General features: G+C 42.2%; 1 protein-coding gene across 6 annotated transcripts in view; it reads right to left on the reverse strand.

Moving 5' to 3' along the window:
- The window catches only part of sulf2a (sulfatase 2a), a 33,497-nt gene that overhangs the window by 2,055 nt on the left and 5,049 nt on the right, over window positions 1-26,393 (reverse strand). For 3 of the 6 annotated variants that reach the window (XM_005915318.3, XM_005915317.3, XM_042214735.1), the window contains exons 2-20: window positions 23,095-23,160; window positions 7,995-8,261; window positions 7,012-7,251; window positions 6,744-6,895; window positions 6,056-6,225; window positions 4,427-4,577; window positions 4,008-4,183; window positions 3,764-3,892; window positions 3,434-3,490; window positions 3,166-3,295; window positions 2,567-2,774; window positions 1,931-2,186; window positions 1,666-1,762; window positions 1,468-1,562; window positions 1,331-1,390; window positions 1,075-1,241; window positions 743-885; window positions 491-599; window positions 366-399 (exon numbers count right to left, since the gene is read on the reverse strand). In XM_005915318.3, the coding sequence (XP_005915380.1) occupies window positions 366-399; window positions 491-599; window positions 743-885; window positions 1,075-1,241; window positions 1,331-1,390; window positions 1,468-1,562; window positions 1,666-1,762; window positions 1,931-2,186; window positions 2,567-2,774; window positions 3,166-3,295; window positions 3,434-3,490; window positions 3,764-3,892; window positions 4,008-4,183; window positions 4,427-4,577; window positions 6,056-6,225; window positions 6,744-6,895; window positions 7,012-7,251; window positions 7,995-8,190 (2,570 nt within the window). In that variant the 5' untranslated portion in view covers window positions 8,191-8,261; window positions 23,095-23,160. Of the gene's footprint in view, window positions 1-365; window positions 400-490; window positions 600-742; window positions 886-1,074; window positions 1,242-1,330; window positions 1,391-1,467; window positions 1,563-1,665; window positions 1,763-1,930; window positions 2,187-2,566; window positions 2,775-3,165; window positions 3,296-3,433; window positions 3,491-3,763; window positions 3,893-4,007; window positions 4,184-4,426; window positions 4,578-6,055; window positions 6,226-6,743; window positions 6,896-7,011; window positions 7,252-7,994; window positions 8,262-19,686; window positions 19,847-23,094; window positions 23,161-26,393 lie in introns of all 6 variants that reach the window. The other 3 variants (XM_042214733.1, XM_042214752.1, XM_014341026.2) reach the window with 2 other exon arrangements.

Genomic DNA, 26,393 nt, shown 5'->3' on the forward strand with positions numbered 1-26,393 from the left:
CACACACACACACACACACACACACACACACACACACACACACACACACACACACACACACAATTAGGGTTGATTACAAAAAGGCAGAAGCTGAAAAGCAGCCTTGCATTTTAGCCCTCTTTGGATTTGACTTCTGCATGCTACCATGCTTCAATCACAACAGTGAGGAACCATGGCAGTTCAGAGGTTCCGTTTCAGAGAAACGTGTCTCTATTTTGTTTCCTCAGCTCCCTAGATGACTGGCAATGAGCAGAAACATAACCAAAGACTCAGCAGTAACCTCTCTGAATTCATATTATAATTTGAATTCCATCTGTGATGGTTGTGAAAGCAATCAGCTGCAAGCTGTTTAGAGGAAGAAATACCTGTATTCACTGAAGTAGTTTCGCTCCTTTCCTCCTGAAAAGAAGCAGGGGTAGCATTAATCTTAGTTTCAAATGACTGTTGACGCTACAATATATGATATTTACCACAGAGATCTTTTACTGACCCTTCTCTGGGCTGCACTGCTTATGTCCTTTGCAGCCCCGTAATTCCATAAGTTGTTGATGCATCAAATTCAGAGCGTTGCGGTCAAGGGTGTTGACAGCATTTATCAGCTGCAGGAATGATAAGGACAAAATGTCAGCAAGGACTTTGGAAATTTTGGGAACTATCCCATGTGCACCATGAATCATGTAGTGGGATTATTTTAAACGTATTATTGATAACTGCCATTCTGTGTGTCTGTTGAAATAAATACCTGGTACGGGTCAGTGTTGAGGTCAAAATACTCCAGGAAGCCCGTAGCAAATTCACAGAACAGGAAATTGTGTGTGTCATTGATGGTCCTGAGGCACCAGTATGTGTTGTTGTTGGCACTGGTGCATGCACAGAATGGACCCACTGAGGATCAGAGGAAGGGGGAGTTTATAAGGAAGGGAGGGGTGACAGTGGAAAACAAGAGTTTGAAAAACGTGATTCAAAATATTGTTGTCATCATTTCTGCTCAGGAAAATAGTGCCAGAAACAAAGAGGTATGTTCCACCATGATACTCTTTGAACAACTTGCTAAATCCATAGACTATCCCTCACTTGTCCAGAAGGGAGCAGTCTGCCAATGATGGTTGTCATGTGTGAAGCAGGTCAGGCCGGGCATGCTGCACGTGTCGTTGTTCTGAAGCCTCTTGAGGAATTTCCGTAGTTTCTTTCTGCGTTTCTGCTCCTTCTGCAACCACTGAGTCTTCTGCTTTGATGGCATTCTAATAAATACAAAACATACGTCACAACTAGCCTGAGTGAGGAATTCAAAATTACTACACAGTAAACGAGTGTTACCGTGACGTTTTACCTGAGTGAGAGCATTTGTCCTGCATTAAGTTGGAAAGTCTCCTTATTCGTAGTGAGATAACTGAAAAGACAAAGTCAGCTGTCAGATGTGCTGAATCTCTGTGTTGGTGCTTATCTGTCACCCTTAAATTCTCTCACCTGGGACTGTCGCACTGACATTCCTCTGGTCGCACGTTTTTTAAATGACCTTTGACCTCACGCAAGTTCTTGATTTTTGTCTGCAAGGTTTCAATCTAAAAAGGAAAGTTGCCCCAAATCTAATTAGACACCACAGGCTATAAATAACCTACAATATGTATTAAATATAACAATTAAAAAAGCAAAAAGGAACAGTACCTCATGCTCTATGTGCAATTTGTGGTCTTTCCATGCTTGAAGGGACTTATAGAGGCCTCCATCACATTTAACTGTGTCATTCATAAGAATGGAGCATCTGAAGGGCATAGAAACAATATATATATACATATATATATGTATGTATATGTATATGTATATATACATACACATATATATATATATATATTCTAACAGTTGATTTCTGTCTTTTACCTCAGGAACATTACACATTCATGTGGAAAAATGTACACACACATACACGCACCTATATGTGACTTTAATAGCAGCAGGTGTAGCAAGTTTGTTGCTGGTGGTGGGTTTGACAGTCACTTCCATGCCACTGAACTCTTCATTGTCTTCCTCATTCACTCCTCTCCTCCTGTCTCTGGCCCAGCTGCTGTTCCTGGACCCTAGTGGCCAGTAGCCTTTTTCTAGGTCTACAGCATACAGGTCACCGCCCAGCTCAAATGATATAGAGCGGGCCCAACGCTTCCTACTTGTACTCTTACTGGACTTTATCTCTGCAGAAGACGAGACAGATTAATGTAAGACGTGTTTTTGATTCTTTATGTCAGGATAGATGACATAACAGCAACTAAACAGACTGATATAAATCAAAATTCCATGCAAGTTGTATCATATTCTGGGAATCCTTTACAAGCTTCTGCTATTTAATTGGTAATTTGTCTGTTCTATTCTGCCACTTGATGGCAGCACTGACATATCCTTCTGGTCTCATGAATACTTCAACAGCTGGTTATTTTCGCTTGAGATAAATGGCCCCATTTGGAAAGCTTCATAGGCTACTGCAAGGACGATTCAAAGTAAAGAAAAGTTTCTTTCTAAACAAAAGCATCTATTTATAGCAATGACAACAATGTAAGGGACAACAGGAACTGACTCTTTTTGGTGAGAAGCCTCTTCCTCTTCATGATGGATGGTTTGAAGCCGGAATTGCTGCAGTCACAGCTGTCAGAGCTGGATGTGAGAGACAGCTGTGAGGCACCGCTGGCCATCAGAGCCTGCATACGTGGGGCAAAGAGACTAGCCATGCCCTTGCACTTATACAGCCTCAGCTTGCCAGTCGGGTCCTCCACACACTGCCACTTCTGAAAGAAGGCACAGGGAAATATGGATTAACACAGGTCTTTGAGATTTTATAGAGTATAACATAATTTTGACCCAGTCTTTATAGCATGACGATAAAAATCACAGACATCTAAATGAGCACAAGGCATATTCAAGCTGAGCAGTAATAGTAATAATATTAATCTTCTGGGATGAGCCTTTTATGAGTCTTATTCAAACTGGAAAGCTCTTTATACACACGTGCACATGCTCTTCATTTTGGAGGATTAAGAAAAAGACTTTTATGTTCGATTAAACATACAATGACTGCAGATAACTCGGCAGATTGCAACCAGAATGTTAATTATCTCTTAATTTTGTTCCATTCAGACTTCATTAACCTCTCTGTTAGAGATCTTACAGGTCAAGTACCTGTCCTGGCTGCTGGCAGGAGGTCTGGTACTCTTCTTTTTGGCACAGGTCCTTCACCCTCTGATATTTTGGCAGGAAGTTCTCTTCCTGGGCCATTTCCTTTCCATCGGCTCTCTTGTGCGGAGGCTTCCTGAAAGCACAGACAAACAAAAAAACAGAAAAAGATTTTTTCTTCAGCCAACCAGACAAGAAGTCTCATGTTGCTACAGGACAATTCCTGGTTTGGGAACAGTTTTCACAAAAGATAATACATTACAATAAAACATACCCTCTCTCCACGAGGAAAGAATCTCTCCATGTTTTACCCTTCTTGCTCAACTGGAACCTGTAAAATGAGACGTTTTCAGAAATCCTGTTAAACCACTTTGTGATATTTGCACAGGATAAACATGTACTCTATTTTAAATGTCATCCTTGCATGGCACTGAGAAGAAAGTGGTGTTCCATTTTTATGTTTGGATTGCAGATTTCATTATGCCCATGAAATAAACAGAGTTCAACTCTCAACCTTTTTGACACATTCCTGGTATTTTAAATGCTATTCAAAAATACGAAGAATACGAAGATAGTGAGTTTATAAAGTAAAGTAGGTATTCACCTATTGACTGGTCGGTCTGTGTCTAGCAGCTTGAGGATAGACTTGCCGTCCATTTCTGCAGGGATATCAACACCAGCCATGTCCAGCAGAGTTGGTGCCAGGTCAATGTTCAATACTATGTGAGGATTACTGCAGGACAACAAGAACATTTTTTTTCTATAGAACTAGATAGAAGAAAATAGTCACAATGGTATTTACCTTTATCCCTATACTGAATGCAAGAGAAAAACAACGAGTCTCTTACACAGCACCTTGCTCCACATTAGGTCCTCGAATGTAGAAGGGTACACGGATATCAAACTCATAAGGCATTGATTTGCCCTTCACAAGACCAAACTGGCCAATATGGTAGCCGTGGTCTGAGGTGTAAATGAGGTACGTGTTGTCCAGTTCACCTGTCTCCACCAACATGTTGTACACCTACGGAGGATATAGTTCATTGAACACTCACACAGTGTGAAAAGTTTTACTTCTGTTTGATAGCTCAAGTCTCTTGTGCCAGATTGTGGGAAAGGAGGATTGAACAATTTACCAAGTGTGTCAGTGAATACATTATACAGTCCCAGTCAGAACAAGCACAGATCTCCCAGGATTTAAGGCTGTCAGATGAGATGTGTGTGTGTGTCTGTGTTTAAGCATATGTCTGTCTGCTTGTCTGAATACCTTCTCCACACTGTCATCCACCGACAGCAGAGTCTGCATCCTCCTGCGCTGAAGCATGTTAGTGAACTGCATGTGGACAGGCTTCATAGGTCCAGTGTAGCGTAGGATCCAGTGCTTGTCTGGGTTAGGGGCATAGTTGTAGCTGGGGGTTCTAAAATGAAAGATAACAGCAAAAAAGCTTGAAGCTTGAAATTATGTGGTGTAATAAGCATTTCACTTATACCGATTCTACTTACATTTTAAAGGAGACAGAGTTCTTTTTCTACTAGTCACCGTACATTTGCACAGAGATGTTTCCATATTCTTTAGCTGTAAATTGAATCATAGAACCAAAACGCATGCATTCACAGCAACATTTTCTTCCTGTGCTGGCTAATGTCTCCAATCCTTTTTCCCCAAAGTAGCCAGAAAACTGTTTATGGAATGCTAAAGTGGAGGTTACATAAACCATGTAAAATGCAATCAATAGGTCTGCACACAGTGAGCCCAGTTTGATCAATATTTAACTCCAAGCCATACAGAACTGTATTTGGGAATAAAAACTGCTAAATAGCTAATGAGATCCTAAAAGAAAATACCTTTAATGTTTGAAGTGGATCGATTTGGCTTTTAAGAAATGCTAATGTCCCGAAGCTTATTCTGCAGCGAGAAATCTAATGTACTGTGAAGATGTGTCTGTAATGTGCCAAGGTGAGAAGAAGGTTTACCACTACAGGAGTGCAGGACTTTTACTGCCTCTCTCTCTTAGTGTGGTTGATAAGGACAGAGGGAGATGGAGTGAGAAAATAGCCAGAGAAGGCTCTCACAGAAAACATCACCCGAGGGAGAGGAAATTTATGGAGAAAGAGCAATTAAAAGTTTGCACAAAGACACTAGGGCTGAATTTTCCGAATATTCTATGTGTTTAAAGCTTGTGTGGCACAGGTTAATGGTGCTGGAGGGATTAGATGAAGCAGCAGGATGGTGTGAGGGGGTAGTCTCATTACTGGCCTTGGCTACATCTCTAGAGGCCAATAGCAGCTCTGCCATTAGCTAGCAGCACTAGGCAGCCAGTGAGCACAAAGGGTCAGGAAGAAAAAAATGGAGGTGTTAGGCGTGTCTGTGTGTGTTTGTGTGTGCACATGGCTTCATCATTACCTAAGCTCTATACATACATCATTCCTCTCTTCTTGTACCACTGACAAAATGCTACAAATTAGCAGGTCTCATTACGGTGGTACCACTAATGTGAACAATGCACGAGCCAAATAAACTGGAGCAAAGCATTGGCAGTGGAAGGAAAGGCATCGGCTGCCAACAACATTCTGCAGGCAGAGGAGGATGAGATTGAGTCGAGATTATGGAATTTGTGTCATCCTGGGTCATAGAAGCAGAATGAATGCACAGATGACTCATATGCAAGCAAATAGGTCTGGATGTGAAAATGTAAAAATGTATCTGTGTACTTGTTATCTTTGTCCCCCTGAAACCAAACACGCTTACATCCCATAGGCAAAGCTCCTGTTCAAACAGCTGCCAATTATCTGTGCATGTATTATCACAGATCATCGGAAAACCTGCAACAATCTGCTAACTCGTAACTTGGTCACAGTTTGTTTAGGCAATTTGAAGCAAAACTCATTTCCTTACATGTGCTGTGATGCATTGGAGAAAGCGGAGCTGTACTGCGGGGCAGAGTCCTCTGGACCATGTGGAGCAACGTGACTCAGAACCATCAACACAGGCCGGTGAGGGTACAGCCTCTTGGACGTACGGAAGTAGTCGATGCTGTTGTTGGTAATGACATCTGTCAGATAGTCCTGTAAAGTACATGAAATATTATTTATCATGTACTCAGTGAGTGACAGAGGGAGTCAAAGAGCAGAGCACCAGCACTGTGCGAGTCAAAACCAGACGTTACTGATACTGAGTCAGTGGAACTGCTGTCCAACTGTCAATTTCATTTGTAATTACAAAAGTCAATACAGTCACTTATGTAAATGCTGGAGTGGGTGTAGCTCAGGAGGTAGCTACTAATCGGAGGGTTGGTGGTTCGATCGCTCTGGCCTTGCTTTGGTCTGCATGCCAAATGTCCTTGGGCAAGATACAAATCTCGAGTTGCCCTCTGAATGTGTGTAAGTGTTAGAAAAGAACTTATGTGGAAAGTATGCATGAATGAAGGAGTGTGAATTTGTGAACGGGGCAATTTGAGAGCTGCTCAGGTAGAGTAGAAAAAAGATCTAAACAAATGTAATCTAACGATACTTGGCTTAACTTTTACTTTAGTTATGCAGTGATACATGTATTTTCTTTTGATGTCAGAAGAGTGCAATAATACCTTTGTGTAGTCGCTGCTGTGCTTCTCCCGTACACCGTTTCTGCAGAGGGTGTAGTTGTAGAAACGTGAGTTTTTCACCAATGCTACCCACTCCTTCCAGCCAGGAGGCACGTAGGAGCCGTTGTACTCATTGAGGTACTTTCCAAAAAAGGCTGAGTGAAGAACAGGTGCGCAGCAAGTTAATGATGTACTCTTTTTCAGGTTTATTTGCAAATTTCATAACTCAATGGGTACGACTGAAGCTCGATTTGGACTCTGCAACGCTCACCTGTCCTGTAGCCTGAGTTGTTGAGGTGGACAGCAAAGGTGTGCGGCTCGTGGTGGGCCTGCCACGAGGGTGAGGAGCAGTTCTCGTTGTTGGTATAGGTATGGTGATTATGCACATATTTTCCCGTCAGGATGGAGGAGCGGGATGGGCAGCACATTGGCGTGGTGGAGAAAGCGTTTGAAAAATGTGTGCCGCCCTTTTCCATGATGTGCCGAGTTTTGTTCATGGCCTGCATAGAGCCTGGGAGGCAACAGGGGGAAAGGGAGAGAAGGGGGGAGGGGGGGGGGTTGTACGAGGGGACAGGAGGGTAAGAGCAGATTCAAAAGCCGGCAATTGAAATGAAAGGGACCCAGGGGGATGTAAAGCATTCAAGAGGAATGAGGAGTGAGATGTTGAACATAGAGTAAAGAGTGAAAATATAAATATAACCCATGAGGGGGGAAAAACATTATGGATGTGGGAAGATAAAACGAAAGGGGGGAAATAAGATGAGAGAATAAATCTTTTTTTGTAAAGTGTAACCCATTTGGTCTCCTGTGTACTAAAAGCTTTTCAGGCGGATGGTGATTGTTTGGGGAAACAGATGCTTGACCATAAATTCCTGCTTTTCAATGGGAGTTTTCTCACTGGTGATCACAGAAGGACAAAGGATGTCACTGAGGCCATTATGCAGCCACTCCAGCCCAATACGCTGCTAAAAGACTTAAGCGGGTAGGGAGATGGCCAGGGTTTGGCAACCAGACAATGGAAGCCATAGGCCGCCCTCATTTCATGCCAGCGACAGAGGAGCTGGCAAAGGGAACACATGACTTTGAGTAGGCCAGTTGTTATGGTGCCAAGAGGCAGCATTAGGCTGACTTTCCTTTGCTGATGCTGGTGGATACACATGGACAAAATGTCTGTACCCGACAAAGTGAACAGCGATACAGATGCATAATCACACGGTAAACGCACACCACAGAGGATTAATGGAAACATTTTACCCAGTTCTATGTCTTGATCATCAGTGAGAATGAGAATGACGTTGGGTCGGATGTTGCGGATGTGCCGGTCCCTCTGCAAACGACTCCTCAGGCGATATCCGGAAAGATATCCCGAGCTCTCAATCTCTGGGAGAACTCCCACCAGGACAAGAAAGAGAAGGAGAGGGAGAGGGGCGGAGAGCCCCCGCTCTGCCATCACGCCACCTCCTCAGTCACCTCCTTAGTGTTTCTTTCAACACAGAGGAGTCAGCAACTTCCTTACTCAGCCTGAGGAAGAGGACACAGAGGGAAGCTGATGAGAATAAATCATACAAACACACGCACATACACAAAGCTGCACAAGTTAAAAACAGCAGATGCAAGCCTTGCCTGACCATTATGGGGTGCTCTTCCGTACAAATGCACCCGCTTGGGCTGAGCTCAGCTCGTTAATCAATCATTAATGATGCATTAGAGTGGTGTCATTGGCTGATTGTAATGATCTCTGGTGATGAGCACATGGCTGCAAGGCTGGGGCTAATGGGCCCGGGCTGGAGGCCAGCTCGGGCCTCACCTCATCGTAACGGGGTTAGGGTGAATGCGAAGAACAGGGGAAGGAGGAGTTGGGTGAAGGAGTGTGAGGCAGAGGTGAAGGAGAGACCGGATGAGAGGAGGGAAATGAAGACAGGGGTCATTGAGCGCAGTGACAATGTGAGGACAAAATATGACTCTAATGAAAATGTTCACCTTAAATCATAAAGTAGACAAGGCACACTACAACAGAAAATCCCCACAGTGTGAAAATGAAAGTAGAAGAATAAATGTGGATATGACACTAAGGTTAATAAAATAGATAAAAAGACAAAAACATTGTCTATTTATTGTCATTGTTGCTCAAAAAAAATTGAGCACACATTTAACATAACAATTAGAGCCAAGTATGTGTTAAATAGTCTTTTCTCAATTAATCTCTACATGCAGTTTGCCAAAATTACACTTCAATCCTATTAGCTTTCTAATAACTCCTCCTCATTAACAATACATCCCATTAGAGTTTACCATGGCAACTGTTGGTTATTGTGCCCATGCAAACCCACAGCAGCGGTAACCTGACTTTCTAGTGTAAAAACTGCAGAAACAATGACTGCAAGAACTCACGAAAAATCAACAGTAGAATTGACAAGCGCTACAAGCACTGTAGCTAATTAAGACACATCAGTAAGTGTTCGAGATTTAAGAGTCGTTTTATTTATCTTCATGCAAAAAACAAAAACGCTGTATAATGAGGATCACATTTAGTCTCGAAATGAATAAAAACCTTTTTCTTAGAAATAAAGAAATAAATATTTGTTTGTCGTTTTTCCACCTTTGTTTACATCTGAACCTTTCGGAACAAAAATCTGCCTTATAAAATGTAGCGCATTCTCATTTTGATCAAATCCCCAATAAAGTTTAAATAGCATCTAATTTATGATGACACATCAGCAGCTACACACCCCTGTGACCGTAATTAAAAACCGTTTGTAAGCAACAGCAACCCACTGTGATGTTTCGCTGTCGTGAGAAGGTGGGGGTTAGGTATATGTGCTGGGAAGTCCACAATGAGATTGTGACCAGATCAGTCCTCATTTAAAGACAAATACAAAACCAGCACCTTCGTATGTCCTCTGTCTTCCTTCATCGACACACTCATGTAAGCAAATACACACTATGAGTATATCAATACATGATTAAAATGTAGCAGCAGCTGCTTTTGCTCTGCTCTTCTAACCCAGGGCATGTGGTTCTTCCCAGGAGGAGCACATGAGCTCTAACTTGGGGCTCTGTGCTTTTCTGAATTGTCCCTGCTTCCTTCTCATGTTCCCTCCTTGCCTCCATACCTCTTTCATTTCTGCCAGTGTATGAAAAGAAGGCACCAGCAACGAGGGAAATCATAATAAGGGGGAAAAAAAGAAACCTGCTGAAAGGACACACATTTAACCAACGCTGTCTGCATTCAGTAGTGCAAACCTCATCACCAAAATCATTTCCAGGACATCTAAAGAGAATAAAGAAGAGATTCTGTATGCTGAAAAATTAAAACCACCCTCTGCCTACTGGCTCCTCTTTCAGGGTGGCTTGTGGTGTAGTAGGTACAATGCTTGCCTTTGATAGTTGTTTATCTGTTTAAAAAGCTGATGTGGGCAAAAGCCATCAGGGAAGGCTACCAAATATAGTCCTGACTTGCAAGAAAACATCCAGTTAGATTTTTCACGCTGCTCTATCAATAGCCAAGTATGTAAATGTTGTGTTATTGTCATGCTATGGTGGTGGATATTTCCTGACATTACTCCCATGAGGCTTCCTCCTTTGCCCCGATACTGAGAACTAATTGGATTTTCAGGCTTTTATCAGCTCTAACCGACACACACGGTTCTTTCTTTCCAGCTTGCTCTCCCTCTGTCTGTCTTTTATCTGCTCGTATTGTTTATCTCTTCGGGTGGTAGATGCTACATGAAACCCAAAGAAAAAGCAGACGGAACCATAACCTCCAAACAGACAGAAGACATTGCACCTTGAAGACGTGTGGAAAAAACAGATGGACGACAGTTAAGGAACAGCAGTTGTCAGCCAAGCTGCTCTCAGTCTCCAACAACATGACCGTGTTGGCTTATACGCATTCATAATGCGAGGCAGGCCATGTTGTGTCTGTAAACTGCAGTGATTTAGAGCTCGTTTTCCTGACAGAGATCTGCCCACATCAGCTCTTTGTACTAAGTGAGCTGCAAAACAACAATGCTGATTCAGCCCGATAAGACAGAATGAAAGAAGAAATTTTGCCATTTAGACAGAAGCACAAGACAACTTGAGTAAATATAACTCTCAGCAAAACTCATTAAAGGCTGGGGGCTTGCAGAGGAAGGCTGTGGGAGTAAGCTAGCAGAATATGAGATCATAGGGAATAAGCTTCTAAAAGCATGTATAAAGAACAAGGATCATCTAAGGTTATACTAATGCCAAGCGATGCCTGAAAGTCAGAGCACAGAGGGAAAGTTTTGCTCTTCAGTCATTCGCTTGTAAAGAGGCTTTAAGAGACAGCAGCACTGCATCACCAGATAAAAACTTAATGCCACGCATCTTTTATTGATAAGACTGAATTATAAATGTAGTGACAACAGAGCCGGCCATGTCATAGCATGGGCATGATGGTAAGACGGTAGCAAGAGTGGAGGGACAAAAACAGAAACCGGATCGGCAGGCAGATATGTTACACTGCCCGGCAACTCACATCTGTACTTTACTAGGTCTGTCACAGTTCAAGTGAGGCAGGGTGGAAGCTGGGAGAGTACTTGATAAATCTTCCAAAGACTTTGCAGAGGCGTTAATGTACTTTTCCCCTATAAATAAAACACCTTGGGCTTTGAAACAGGCACAAAGTATGATTCATCCAATCTGCGATCCCCCGAGAAAGCACAAAACACAGACAGAATATGAGAAAACTGAGAAAAAAAAGACATTTATTACATATTGAAGGAGGACGAGCCATGGCGTACACTTGCAATTTAATCAGCTGTGCTCATAATGCCAATAAAATATGGAGGCGAAAGCCCACAAGCTTAAAGTCAGGCTCCTGGTTTCTTTATCACCAATGTTCTTAGACAGAGAAAGATTGAGGGAAAAAAGACTGTGCGAGGCAGGGGGAAAAAAATTCTAGGCATATAGTCTGGAGAGAACAAAGCACGAGCACTTCCACTGCAGACAGATCTTCACAAAACGCGAAAACTAGATTCATAGGCCAAGGCTGCCATATAAAACACAGCAGAATAAAACAGGATGTGTCGCAGAGAACCGCCATATTGTCCTCTGCCTCGTTCTTGACAGAGGAATTTGCCATCTACGGTGCTGAAAAACATAAAGGAAGTGGCCAAGAATGTTTAAATAGACACATCCATTGCTGAATGTGGCCCGCTGAAACACTATCAAGCCAATCCCTTTGGTCATAATTGAGCCTGGCAGGGCTTTGCTAATGTGTGACTTTGTTCCCACTGGCCTGCCTAGCTCTGAACAGAATGTGCAAAATCTCCAAGGACCCTTGCATTTACCAACAAAAGTTGGTATTCAAATGCTAATTCTGCAACGGCATGCATCTACGTGAGAGTAACATTCTCTCAGGGAAGTTTGCGTTTGTGTGCGTGCGTGCACGAGGGCGTGCGTGCCAGTGGAAAGAGGGGATTGTGATTCTCAATACAGTATGGAATGTTTTTTTCATGATAATAAGAAGCCACGGTCTGTCTCCTTAATCTATTATTCTCTGCAAATCTCTGTTCCACCACCAGATTTGGGAAAATTATTTATTTTGAGGTATTGGTGGAGCTACAGCAACTGACTTTTGTGGAATTTGATGGCAGCACAATCAATCTGTAAAAGAAGTACTGATATATCGCATCATCTTTCAAGTTGATATGCTGACCTGGGCTTATTTAGAAATCTAGCAGCATTACAATTCTTATGCTTACGATCACTTTATCAGTGTAGGTTCAACACCCACGCCCCTTTCTCTATGCATTCAAATCAGCTGTTTTCACATGCAGTCTTAATATATTATTCTTATTATTACAAAACACTGTAGACACCCAACCGTGCAAATGTAGCTAATAAGGCTAAGGTAAGATTTTGGTCATGAAAATTAAACTTGTACAGTTAAAGGTGCTATTTGGTATATGACTTTCAGAACTACTGGAGACCGAAATAAACAAGTGAGTGAGCCAGTTTAAAGTCCATTGAAATGTCTTAATGAACTGTCATTAACTCCACTGCTCAACTATTTGTAAGTGAAACTTCGTGTGTGTGGCTTCATCCGCATGTTAAAGCGATGCGTTCACGCAATCAGATGGGTCACTTTCACGTTAATGTTCCTTCCTTTATTCAGTGACAGTGATGGAGAGAGCTATTTGCGTCTTTGTCTTGTGCTGTCTTGTGTATATCCATCTATTAATGTGACAGCATGCAGTTCAGACTTGTGCCATTAACAGATAAGTAAATGTTCCTAGTGCTGAACTACTAAAAAGGCCATCGCAACTTTTGCGGAAAAGTGATAGGGTGCTCACTCAGACACGAAGCCAACACTTTGGAACGTGATCGGATTAATGTGAAGGAGTGTTTGCCTTCTCTGCTCCCCTTTATGAAACACATTGAGGGTGACTGAGGGGATACACATGGTGAACCAGAGAGCAAGGGAAATGAGAAGAAAAAACTAAAACAGTGGGTTAGATGAAATTAGGTACATAACAGAATGCTTCAGTTGTTTTCTGCAGCCATTAGCTGAAGGCTCTGGGCTGCACTCGCCTCTTTCTAAATGTAGATACAATGATTTCATAGCGAGAGAACAGCTAAAACCCACAGAACAGCTAAGCAAGCAACGCACAAATGGAGAATGTTGCTCAGCTAAATTGTTCCATATCAAAGTGTTTGCTGCTCATGTTTAAAAACCTGTATATAGATCCTTTGTCAAGCTGAGACTAATCGTGGTATCAGACTCTCATAATTCATTCTATAAGACAGAATGCTGCTTTCCCCTGTCAGCTGTTTTGTGTCTCTATGAACTCTGATTTGACAGTAAAAGTAAAAATGTGGATTTTACGCAGTTACAACTTGTTGTCATTTTTTTGGAGCAGAAGGTCTTGACTCTTGATTCCCCCGTAGCACAGCTGTGACCCCAGACAATCTTTTTCCAACACTGACCTCCAAACTAACAACTGATACCGATGCAATGACATCCAAAAACAATGCCTCTTTACTATGACAGAATCCATCACTGGTCAAAACTCTCAGTGCTTTGCTGATAACCCTGAAATCATATTCAATAACTCTCCAGCAGCTCCTTGGTTTAAAATAGAGCCCACACATTCTTCTGATGAATGTGCCTTTACTTCCTAATAACTAACTTTAATCGTTGAGAATGACAAGAGATAATGCAGAGGCTGATCCTATTCACTGAGAAGATTTAATTTAGATTTCCCTCAGGTTCCGATAAGCTCGGCACACTGCAGACATTTTAAGATGACAGTCAGAACCTGCACAGCAATTTTCTGTTTGAATACGCAGACACAAAAGACCAGTGGTTAGACTTTAAAAGTGAGAAAATTTGATTTCTGCAGCGATGTAGTGACCCAAGTGTGAAATATTTCTTTCTGCACTTAAACTGTTTGTCTTCAGATTTGTGTTTCTTCTCTTGTTAACACATAATATTCTCCCCTCACCTTTAATGCCATGTGGAATGTGCTGCCCAAATGGTGAAATATGAATGTGTGTAATTTTAGCACTTAACACATCATTAATCCTGCAGTGAGTCTGCTGCTCCAGGGGAAGAGGTGAAGTGGTGATGTGCTCTGTCTGGAAATCTCTCTCTCTGCCTCACACTCACTAACAAGCGTTTTCTTTATAGAAAACATATCGAATGCTATACAAGTACAATAACTATATTTGTAGATAAATGTGGATAAATAAACAGTTTTCTTATAGTGTTTTAGGACAACCTCACTGGTTTACACAGACCTCTGATGTCAACCCAAATCCAAGGCCTTCAGGAGAACTCGGTACAGGGTTGGGTTGAATATCAGAAGCAACACATTAAGAAAGAGTTCTTGGATTTCCTCCCCAAATTTGGAGCAACATGCACTTCACTTCCTGTATTCTGGTGAATTGCATTTTTTCTACATCTGTTTATGGTGTAAATTAAGAGATGCAGAAAAAACACACATATAGAGCAAAACTGAAAAAAAAATCGAAGAGCAGGTGACAGTTCGGCACATACTAAAATATAACACAATGAAACTCTCAGGCATTCTGCATCATTTTCAAATAATTATTCCCCAATTTTCTCACTAATTATCAACAAACTTTTCTCATTAAAAAATTATGGCTGCTGAGTAAACACAGACATGATTCACACTGCTGTCCTCTGTTGTCTTTGCCCATTTCCAGTAAGGATGCAACTAATTTAATAGTGTTTAAAACAAACTGACTATATGACAAAAGCACACAGAAAATATCCAAAATTGGACACAATGGACAAATTAAATATTGGTCATACAAACATTGCATACGTATTTAAAAGTCATCTTAAAACCATTAATCACTTCAATAATCGCATTTTTACCTACTGAAATGTGTGCCACCTCCCACTGTGTACAAAATAAAGTCAGATTAGTTTGCCGAGTCAGGCTAATGCTATGAGCCCTAGCAGCCTTTCCTGCACACCTTGCACAACCCTGTGCAGAAAGTAGCTACACATCCTGTGTAACACAACATTAGTTGTGCAGTTATATGTAGCTTTATTCTGACACATCTAACAAACAACTGCTCAATTTCTGAATCCAAGTTTTACAGAACCACGCTGGTTCATGCAGCTTTCACCTGGTTACTTTCCACCTTGCTTTTCACAACTTCCCCTCACACAGAGACAGTGAGGCAGTGTTATAAATGCTACAGCCAAAAGGATACATTTCATTGTACATTAACAAAACAAGAATAAAATACTTTGTAAGAAAATGTCTCTATCACTTACTTTTTCCTTCTTCGTGGTGATCGTCCAGCCTGAGCGTGCACAAAGTGAGACACTGTGTAGCTGCTAACTGAGATAACACCACTGTGAGTGTGTCAGAGATAATTATCTTTACCTCACAACCTTCAGTGGTTGTATAAATGCATAATTCAGATTTGGGGAATTAAAAAAACAAACAAGGAAATAAACTGAACAAAAAAGACACCAGACCTATTGCTGAGGGAGAAAAGCCCCACCTGTGTCGGAGTCGTTTGTAAATTCTCCTTTTTTTCATGTTTTTACAGCAGTGTTGGGGGTAGTGGAGTAAATATTAGAGTTTTTGGGTCTTTTCAGAAAGCTACATCTATGTAAGTTGCACTTTATCAGTGACCTCATGCTCATGCCAGGTTATCAAACCTCCTGGAAAGTCTTCACAGAGGGAACGTAGATGCTGGAGGTAGCGAATTACTCCCCATGCTTGAAGAAGGAGACATCGAACAGCTTTATCTGGTTGCCACGCTGTGATGTTAAAATTTTGGCCCTAAGTAAAAGTTACATAAATGTAGGGTAACAAACAAAGATGGCAATAAATTATAAATGCAAAAAAAAACTGCCCTCAGTAGTCATTTTCTGGTAGTCACGCTATACTCTGACTTCCTCACAAAGCTAAAGCACCCAGACAGACACAAGGAAAAAAAATCATCGCCATACCTCCATAATCCACAGGGCCCATTATCTTTTAAATGGTTTCAATGCGTGAGGGAGAAAGTGATGGGAAGGTGGGTGAACAGTTTGCTGGAAAAAAATAAGAGGGTGGAGGAGAGAGAGAGGAAGACGAAAGAGAGCGAGGTAGAAAAAGAGACTGTATGATGGTGTCAGTTCAGACAAAAGGCCCAGTCATGATGTGTTCTCGCCGGAGAACAAAGAGCTCTGACAGACTCTGCTCTGTTGACTATAAAAGTACACACAACGTCTCACACGCGCACACACATACTGAGCGGTAGACACACAAACACACCCACACTGTGTGTATCAGACTTCAAACTTCTCTTTCCAATGAGGGGACATAAAAGAGGAAAACAACAGTTAGGCTAATTATCTCTGAATCTGGAGGAAATGAACAGAATCATATTGTTGTATTGTTCTCAAAGGCATTACAGGGACATCACAGATCTACCTTTTGGTCTCCTCAGGGTTTATCAAACTAAATCAGTGAAGATCTTCCCCATAATGGACTCAGCCACACCACAAATAAAAACCTACTGCAGTGAGGATTTCTTTATTAACCAGATTCACTCTTGAACTCTTAAGATGCTACTTTTCACTTTGATTCACACATGTCCACTTTGCGCTTTGTTTCCAGCAGCAACCGGGTGGCATGTAAGGCTAGCGTGGTGGTCTGCAGGATTTTGTGAGGGGCTCCAGTCAGGGACCATTTCAGGGTCACGGCACTTACCCCTCCTCTCATGCACCCCTGCGGTACGCTCCATGAGAGCCCAAAGAGAACACGGAGGTGTTAGAGAAAACACAAACAGAGCCACGATTGTCCCTGACTTGAGTTCAACCCCCCACGGCCCCACCTCCAGGGACTTAAGATTGAGAGAATGAGCAACTGTCAATGGTGTTTTGCAAATACGTAGCTTTTTTCACTTCAGATGGGTTTATTCAGATGTCTGAGGGAAAATCGCCCTGCTTTGCAGTCTCTGAGTGTCCTTGCCTTTCCTGTCCTATTCAGGTTTGTATATGGGAAAGCCGTTTGTGATGCATCCGAAAGAGCGGCTCAGTCGCTAGCTCCTTTGACATGGGGGTTGACAGCTGAAACAAGTGAGCACGCTGGTGGACAGGGCAGCCCGCTGAGTGATGACTGTTTCTTATTGGCACTTATTGACCAGTGGCAAAGCCCCCCTACAGTGTGTCACATCTCAGCTAAATGGATAACGGACAAATCAGCCGGGGGCCATTGTTCCACCAACCTAAATACCTCACTGAGACTTCAGAGCAGCCAAATGACTTCTGTATGACATTGTGTAACTGCTGCAGCATTGAAAAATCTAACATCAATCCACAACGTGGTCTGCTAAGAATTGCATAATACGAAAAGGCTTGATGAGAACAATATTGAGATTCCCACAGTGATAATTATCTGCTGAAAGTTCGTTGCTGTTATTTTTCTAAATAAGGTTGTGCGCCTTTGGTTTATGAGTTGCACACATCTTGTTCCACTGGACTCACAGGTTTTAAGCTGTCATCTGTTGTCTTTTAATTACATGCCATTCCTCTCCTATTATCAAATTAGCAGCGGCAGTGGGGACTTCTCCCTCTCCTTATGGCCCAGACTTAATGATGATTACGGACAATATCAGTTTCAACTTTCAGTAAACAACTGCCGGCCACCCGCTGAATAAATTAAAGACAGCTCAGATAAATCAATACGCTAGTAGGAAGTTACAGTTGAGCTGCTTCTGAAGTAATCACTTCTGTAGACTTGCCAATCTTTTACTTAACGGATAAACAATGGCTCTTAACTATTCAAAGAGGCCCTACACAGCATGGGGATGGCCAGGACCGGTGAGCATGGTGAGGACCATCTTATCTGGAGTTAAGCACACCCTTGGGACTTTGAGAGGCAACAAATGCTTCTTTACTTCTTCACTCCTCCCATTCTCTGTCCTTACCCCCCCACCTTTGCTAGCTGGCTTTCTCCTGGCCCTTTTGTCAGTGGATTACTGGCTTATCCCTCCCTCTCCTATCGGAACCACACAGGGGTTAGGACTAGAGCACAGAGGGGAGATTTCCACACAATGATCTGAATTACAGAGGCTTTCTATGTATGGTCACTTATATTCCCCCCATTTGCTCTACTTGGAAATCACCACAGAGTGCCATTCATTGCTTATGGTTTTCCCAGCAGGAATCTTAGGCTACATGCCCAAACCCGGAATGTTTTTCCTCTGTAACAACACAGTTCACAGAGTGTGTCTTTTTAAGCAAACTCTTTGTTTTTGGTTCAGTTTAAATGCAAACATCTGTGTCTGTCTGTGTAAACATCAGCTTTGGTAACACAGAAAAACCAACACAGAAAATACTCATGCATTGCAAACAAACAAGCCACGGTTGAGACCGCAGTGTGTGTAACTCCACACTCTCTACACACACAGTCTATATCATCCCTCTATACTGCGAGAGAGCGCAGGCCGTCTCCTCCTCTACAGGTCGGCATCCATCTCTTCCTCGGGACAGCTGCCCAGACAGCCCATCTGTCTGTCCTGACCTGTGTTTGGGACCATGGGGGGAGCCTAAGTGGCCCACAAAGGGGGTCTCTGGCATTGTGCCCACCCAGTAATGACAGTTAAGCTGCCAGCGACTTGCCTAACAGCTTTGGAGGTCCCTTTGTGGTGCTACAGTATTGATATTGTATTGGGTTGCAAAGGGCTTGGCAGCCTTTTAATGAGAGCTCAGATTGATCAGGCAGGAGTGGGTCTCTCTTTACTGTGGATAATGCTCATCAGCTGTCCCTGCAGGCCTGACTTTCCTGTGATTTGAATTACTGACTGAAAAAGACACATACACACATCCTTACATGTGTGAACAAATATTAGTAAGTAAGAGCAGAAAGAAGGTTAATATTAAATATTCATAATTACAGTTATCTTTGGGGGTTTTCACAATTGACTGAACTGAATTCATCATTGTTTCCTTGTGCTTTGGATCCATATGTATCATTTTATGTCCAATCAATATGCAGTGAAAGAAAGCTGCTTGAGTGCACTTGGCCAAAGCTAATAACCTTCAAACCTGTTGCAACGATTTGTAATTAAGTTATTCTGAAGAAAAAAAAATGTTGTTGCATTTCAAATACGGCAATAATGCACTAAAGTTTGATGAAATTATTCAAACTTGAAAGTTACTTGCAAAACAAAAAGTTTTTTTTTCATATATATGAATACCCCCCCCACACACACACACACACAATTATAATATCAATAAAAAGAATAGTTAAATAAATTTTAAGGTAATATATACTTTTTAAAATGTATTCTGACTCATGGTGACACACAGACATACACACTTGCCCAATCAAAGGTAAAAAAAAAAAAAAAAGATTCGGAGAGCCAGAAAGGTGCTTAAACCACCTGCCTGTCAGCTTCTACAATATCACTTCCCTTTTCCATCCCTCATCCTCCTCTTTACCTGCCTCCACAGGCGAAATTCAAGGTCAAAGCAGAGGCCTCTGGAACTTGACTAGTTCCTATTAGGCCTCCATTAGACCCCTGTCAGAAAGGCAGCCGGCTGTCGCCCTCCTGTAGTGTGATCATGACCCCCACTCAGCCTCTGGAACCTCTCCTGGGATCTGCAGCAGGAAAGTAACAGGATGGGGGAAGAATAGAAACCCTGCTCAGAGGACATCGTGGTTATTTCACAGTGGCCTTTACTCCTGAAGCAGCCAAGGGACCAATCCAGAGCTGGGCTGGCAATCGATCATACTGAAACAGGATGTGAAAAGAAATTTAAATTCCTAATTGGAGATTGTATATATTCTGTTGATAACCTCTTCAAAATACTCTACACTTGTTTAATTGCAACCTGCTGACTTTTTCTCTTGGGTGATTTCTCTGTTTTATCCCACTTTCTTCAATCAGGCATCAATTAACAGCGCTGGGATGGAGTTCATCAACCTTGTGTTGCAAAGAGTGCAGCGCACGACCCCATTTTACTAAAGGCATAATTACTGCACCATTACCTCACTGTGACCGCTGCACCCACACAAAACCTCATAATGCCTTCCTATCAGCTCAGACAGAACATAAAGCACCAGACAGGATAGGAGATATACCCAGTTTTTCAACCATGAAGCGGTTAATAGGCACCTATACCCTTTTACTGTGGTTCACACTGAGCAAAAAGGTCAATCACATTCATGAGAAAAATGCTGTAAATGAATGTCTGCATTTAATGAACATCATATGGCGTTAAGATCACTGTAACCCTCTCTTGTGCAGTCAGAAATCATTAAAAATAGATGGGGAGCAAAGCCAATTCATGGTGTACATAAAATGGCCAGTAAATTCATAGGGTAAGCCGACAAGAGAGGCACAGGGACGCTGCATTTCTTTCACATACAGAGTGGAGAAACGCACTGTTTTACTGCTGTAGAAATTCAGTTTAGGCGTTCCTATAGTGTAGTGCTTTACACATTTACTTAACAAACAAAGGATCCATGGTTCAATTCTAGAAGGAGACGTCTTGTTCAAAAAAAAGTCTGTCAAATCAAACATGTGAAGCTACCTGCTGTGGCACGCCTTTGTGGATAAGGGAGCACCTGAAAGAAATTTGATTCCTACACTGTAGCTCATAGAGTGTAAGAACCACCAACACCTATCCAGCATTTATCACAGACTGGTGATGAGATACTCGGTGTCATCGTGTGTTTTGTAAGCTCCTTTTTAAACACAGCTGTGATTAATATCTATTAAAGTAATTATCTTAACGGCAGGAAACTGGGGATGGGAAAAAAAAGAAGAGGGCCCTTTGTGGAACTTTGCATTCAGCTGAATGCGCCTTTCAGCACCATCGCCCCAGATTGCTTAAGTTAGATGAGAGGTTATGCAAGTGGACTAAAGGGATTTTTTTCAAGTGTGGACCTACACACACACACACTTTTGTCACAGGCAGCAACTTCCTTAAAAATAAAAAGTGAGCTTCCCAGCTAGCTGATGGAAGCTGACAAACAGCAAAAGAATGAGCTGCCTCTGTTTTTACTATAAAGCTTGGCCGGAGTGCCGAGTGGCCTCAGTGTGTGTGGGGCCGCAGGTTGGCACACTCACAGGAGGCTTTATTGGGGTGCCGTCCTGAGCGTCAGGCAGCATGCCCGATGTTGACAAAGCCTGGTATCGCCTGCTGTCAGCCCATTCTGTGTGCACCCGGCGGAAAGAATCAATTAGGCCGTGGTCACAACAGAGCACTTTAATATTTGACTTTTAATCAGTGGGCAGAAGGCAGGATGGTGCATGGAAGCAAGCCGGGAGTTTCTGTCTTGCTGATGTGGAAAATGAGGGTCAGGAAAATGCTCCAAGACCCCTGCTGTGTGCATCAAATATCCTAGGCTGGATGTAAGAAACCTGCACCCACCACTGGCTAATCCAAAGCGGTTAGGGAAAAATATCCTTTTGTCACTCACACGATATCAAAAGCACCTTATGCAATCAGCTGCAAGGAATAGTGGAGATATATCAAACAACTTTGTTCATAAACAACCAGAACTCTGCGGAAAGGACACTGGTTTAAGAGGGGAGGCTGAATTGATGAGGTCTTCATTCAGCGAATGAACTGTACCTTTGAAGAGTTTCTCTAGCAGACTTTGGTTTTTATCCTGCACTGACTGCCGAAGGCTCTCTCTACCAGGAAGAAGAGGAGGAAGAAAGAGAGAGGTGAATGCTGTCCTCAAACTAGGGGTTTGAAGTGGAGATCAGTCCTCAAACAGAATATTTTAGCAAAGGCACATCATTCACCTGTCTGCTCTTGCTAGTGTCACAGAAACAGAAGCTATATCAGAGCTGAGCTGCCTTAAATCGTCTGTCAATACAAGTTTCATAGTGAGGCATATTGTCTTCACAAACAAAACAGTAAACTATTGCATGTATATTAGGAGCCCTTTGTAGCAGTTGTTTGTTAACCAGAAAGGAGAACTGCCCTGCATACTGATGTTTTTGCAAGTGGTAATGAGACAGCTGTACACAGCTGTGCAAATAATATACCCACATGTACAGAGAGCAGTTTCTTCTGCAGCTATCCAACTGTTCACACAGAATGACTCTGATCACAGCAGCAGCACGACTATGTTACTGGAAATCAGGACAAAGTAACAGTGACACATCTAACAACTAATTTAAAGCATAAAATGTGTCCAGTCCTATCATTACTTGTTTAGATAATACATTAATCTAACCCAAAGCCACAGGGGGTGAAGGTGATTCTTCATAAAAAGTCTACGCTTTATAACCAGCTCATTAGTCTCACCTCACCCAACACTCTACAGCATTCATTTCACTCTTTTTTTCCTATTCATAACTACCATTTCTATTGACGAGGGTGCATCTGCTGTGGCCAGCAACCAAAACACCCACAGATTTCTTTCATCATGATGTCCCTCTCTGCAGAAGCAATAACAACCGTGCCTTTATTTGTGCAGAACCAAGTGGTAATCACTGGCATTCAGATCAAATGAGCTGATGTGATTAAGGGACTGGCTGAAGCAACGTGATGTCTTTGGAAGAGATGATTTCATCCCCATTGTAGGAAATAAAGTGTTGACACTAACCGTAACCTGCAGTTTTCTCAGGAATAAGGAGAATCCACAGTAACGGGAAAAAGTAATAAGTCAGTCCCTGACTTATTTCTGAAGATGAAGGTGTGATACCCAAAAAGTACAAAATCAGATAACCAGAAAAGACCAAATCTGTGTGATTTGATTTCACGAAGAAACGTAAAGACATGCACTGATCCACATCTTTAGAAACCTATCTGTGGAAACGAGACAAAACTCCATCCACGGGGATGTTAACAGATGGAAAATTCTCTTTGAGAGGTGAACATCCTTACCTTCTTTTCTAAACAAGCTGCCAAAGATGTTCTCTCCCACAGAAATCAGCCTCTCACTGCCAAATCCTGTAAGCAAACACAAAGTCCAGAGTGGTTGAATACTTGGAACATATGTTACTTCAGTTTAGAAGCTCAAACAAAGCCGGATTATTCCATATTGTTGCTACTGCATTATTTTTTTTAACAAATATTTTTTTAATGCTTGACCCCAGCTTGATTTGTTCCGCTCCACCCTAAAAGATGCCATTAAGTACTCTGTCTAGATGCCACTCTGAAATGCTACTCTTCTTTCACACATAGCCCAATGACTGAGAACATCTGGTGTACACACGGTATTCAAACAAGATAGTCCATGTATGATGGATGTTGTGACGCCTGAGGAAGCAGGCAATAGTTCAGGAGGTGGTTTAATTAGACCTGTACCAGAATATAAATGATCTGATTTTAACATAATTACCTCTTACTCTCTGGGACATTTTTAGCAATAGTGATAACAACCCGTTTGCCTTCATAACACTATGAAATTGCTGCTAAATTTCAGCCAGGCAAACAATACTAGGTGTCAGAAGCAGTGGAGCTACAGAAAAATAGCTTTTTTCACCCTCCTCTTTCCATCAAGCTGCCATCTAACACTATCTACATGTCTCCAAATGTCTCCAGTTGTGATCTTGTAAGCTGCAAGGCCTTGTTTGGTGTCTGTCTGTGAAGACATGCTGACAGGAATGGAGCTGTCTGATCCCTGTTCTGATTGGACAGGTGTCAGTGTCCAGCATGTAAACATCTGAGGCAAGCCAAAACCAACTTCGACATCTCCATAACACTCTGTGAAATCTTTGATGAGGTGTCTTGCACACGCACAGTGGTGATGTGCATATGCACGTGCACACACACGCACACACACAAAACCCTAGCCATTTGGTATGTGAAGCATAGCTAAGAATATGCTGGAAAGCCCACTGTCATCTCGCTGCCAAGGCACGTCTCTGACCCCAGCTGCTCTCTGCCCAAGCCAGCACTCCTAGCCACTCATGGGCATCAAAGAGAGGTGAGTCTGTGCACCTGTGCCTGTTTATCTGTCCATCTAAAAATGTGTAGTAGTCATACAAGTAACCGGAATAGGCATTTAAAGCTAAGCATTTCAGTGATGTGACAACACAAAACATCTGAGACATTATTTATTTTGACAGGATTTTATGTGGCGAAAAATGATATCCACATACATTCGCAGAACTCAGCAGACACAGCAGGCTGCAAATGGCAAAAGTGATTTTCCTTCTTTCTCAATCCCTGAGATAAAGAAGTGACAGATTTAATAAAAAGTAAGCAGAGCGGGAGATGAGGGAAGGAGGGGATTGGAACAGGCCAAGGGTGACAAGGAAGCACGACAAGCGTGGCAACTGAGAGAAAATGTGACACCTGGCCTTGTCCTTGATGTGAATAAGAGAATGATACATCAAAACGTGACACGGCAGAAAGATGGCTATTACCCAGGCAATGGCAAGATGAAGAGGAAGGGACTATTTTTAGCAGTGGAGTAAAAATACACCAGGGGTTCACTTAATATTCCTTTCTGTGAAGAGAATTTCAGGTTCTTGCCAGTTTTACACCAAAACAGTAATGACATTTTGAAGCAAATATTGACAAATATAAGCTACGAGCTGACTTCATCCTCCAGATAAGCCGGAATGAGCTGTCTTTTTACAGTGATCCTGATCACGTTTGACTGTGAGGGCAAATAACTGGAAGCCTGAGGCAATGTTTTTTTGATTAGTTGCGTTCTTCATTGGAGAGGCGACTGATTGATGTCAGTGGACTGAAACTTCAGTTCTGGCTCCATTGATCCCTTACCCTCACTCCTATCTCTTCTCCAATTAAGAGTTCACAAAGCCACCACTTCTAATGAATACCACCTTCCTGCCAACATCTTAATGTTGCATTCACAGCGCTGTCTGCTTCCTCACTCCAGTTGTGGTTAATGTACAATCACTTGAGCGATAATGACAGAATTGATCTAGAGGTGTGATGAGGTAGATTTGTAGGGGACGGGAGGGGTGGGGGAGGATCAAGGTTAGTTAAGAAATCCCACAGTTCTTTAAACAAGCCTCGGGCAGACAGTGCAAATCTTTGTACATCACTTGGAATCAATTGCTTCACCAGCAGCCAGATTTTAAGGATTAGAACGAATTGAGCTACTTTGGGATGTAGAAATCTGGGATGTGTCTGGGTGTCAGGCGAGGAAGATCAAAAGATTCATTAGATGAGAATTAGATCAAACACACTCAAAGTTGTGAGGACAGACGTGGAGGAGTGTGTAAGAGTGAGAGTGGTCGACATGAGAGAAATAGAAATCCAGACGCACAAGCCAAAAAGCTGTCTGACTCTGAATCTATTTAATTGCCAGGTACATACTGATACAAAGAATCTGCCGGCCTGCCTGCCTTTCTCACTCCAGAGCTGTTGGCACATCAATCTCTTGATCTGCCACCTTGGGGTGAAGCCAGAAAAAAACACTTCAGTCACAGGTCAGTTGTGCCCCAGTGCACCCGGGCTTAAATCTGTAATCCCAGTGCTTTGGTGGAGTGAGAAAATCCAATTTCAGAGATCTGTAATTCCATAAACCTTATTTGGCACAACAATGACTGCTACACCCTGAGGGAGAGGCACGAGGGAGGGGTGAGGGTGCGCAACGAGGTGGGAAACTGCAGTTGTGACTTAAACACAGGGATGGAGAGAGGGCGAAGAACACAGAAACTGAGATTAAGGTAGAGCTAGAGTGTAGCAAATCAGGGAAATGAAGAAGACAGAAGCGTTCGGGCTCAGCTGAACTTCTGATAAGTTACCATGACCAGGTACAACATGATGAAATGGATGATGCATTGAAATTTGCTGGGTAAAATTTTCAACTTTCAGTATTTCCATTTGGAATCTTCACTGCTGCTGAACTCATTGTTCCTGATTTAACAAAGACTTAAAGAATATCCCACATTTGTCATAGCTTTTTGTTTCATTTTCTCTCTCTTTAAAATTTATTAATTTCTTCTTTACTTTAAATCATATTTGAGCCTTTGTCAAACGAGATCACACAGCGCTCATTATGCCTATCAGCACTCTGATCAGTTCAATCTATTATTTTGTAATGTACTGGAGTTCAAAGTAACACTACACTGTAATCATATTTTATCTGTCTGCAAGACATTATATTTCCCAAGAAGAGCAATCACATTATAATTATGAATCTAACAATTTTATCCCTTCTTGCATTACTTAGGTTCTTTAATTATCACAGTAATGGGAGACAG

The sequence above is a fragment of the Haplochromis burtoni genome, unplaced genomic scaffold (genome assembly GCF_018398535.1).
Source record: "Haplochromis burtoni strain Fernald_Lab_line unplaced genomic scaffold, NCSU_Asbu1 Contig_12, whole genome shotgun sequence".
NCBI classification, from domain to species: domain Eukaryota; kingdom Metazoa; phylum Chordata; class Actinopteri; order Cichliformes; family Cichlidae; genus Haplochromis; species Haplochromis burtoni.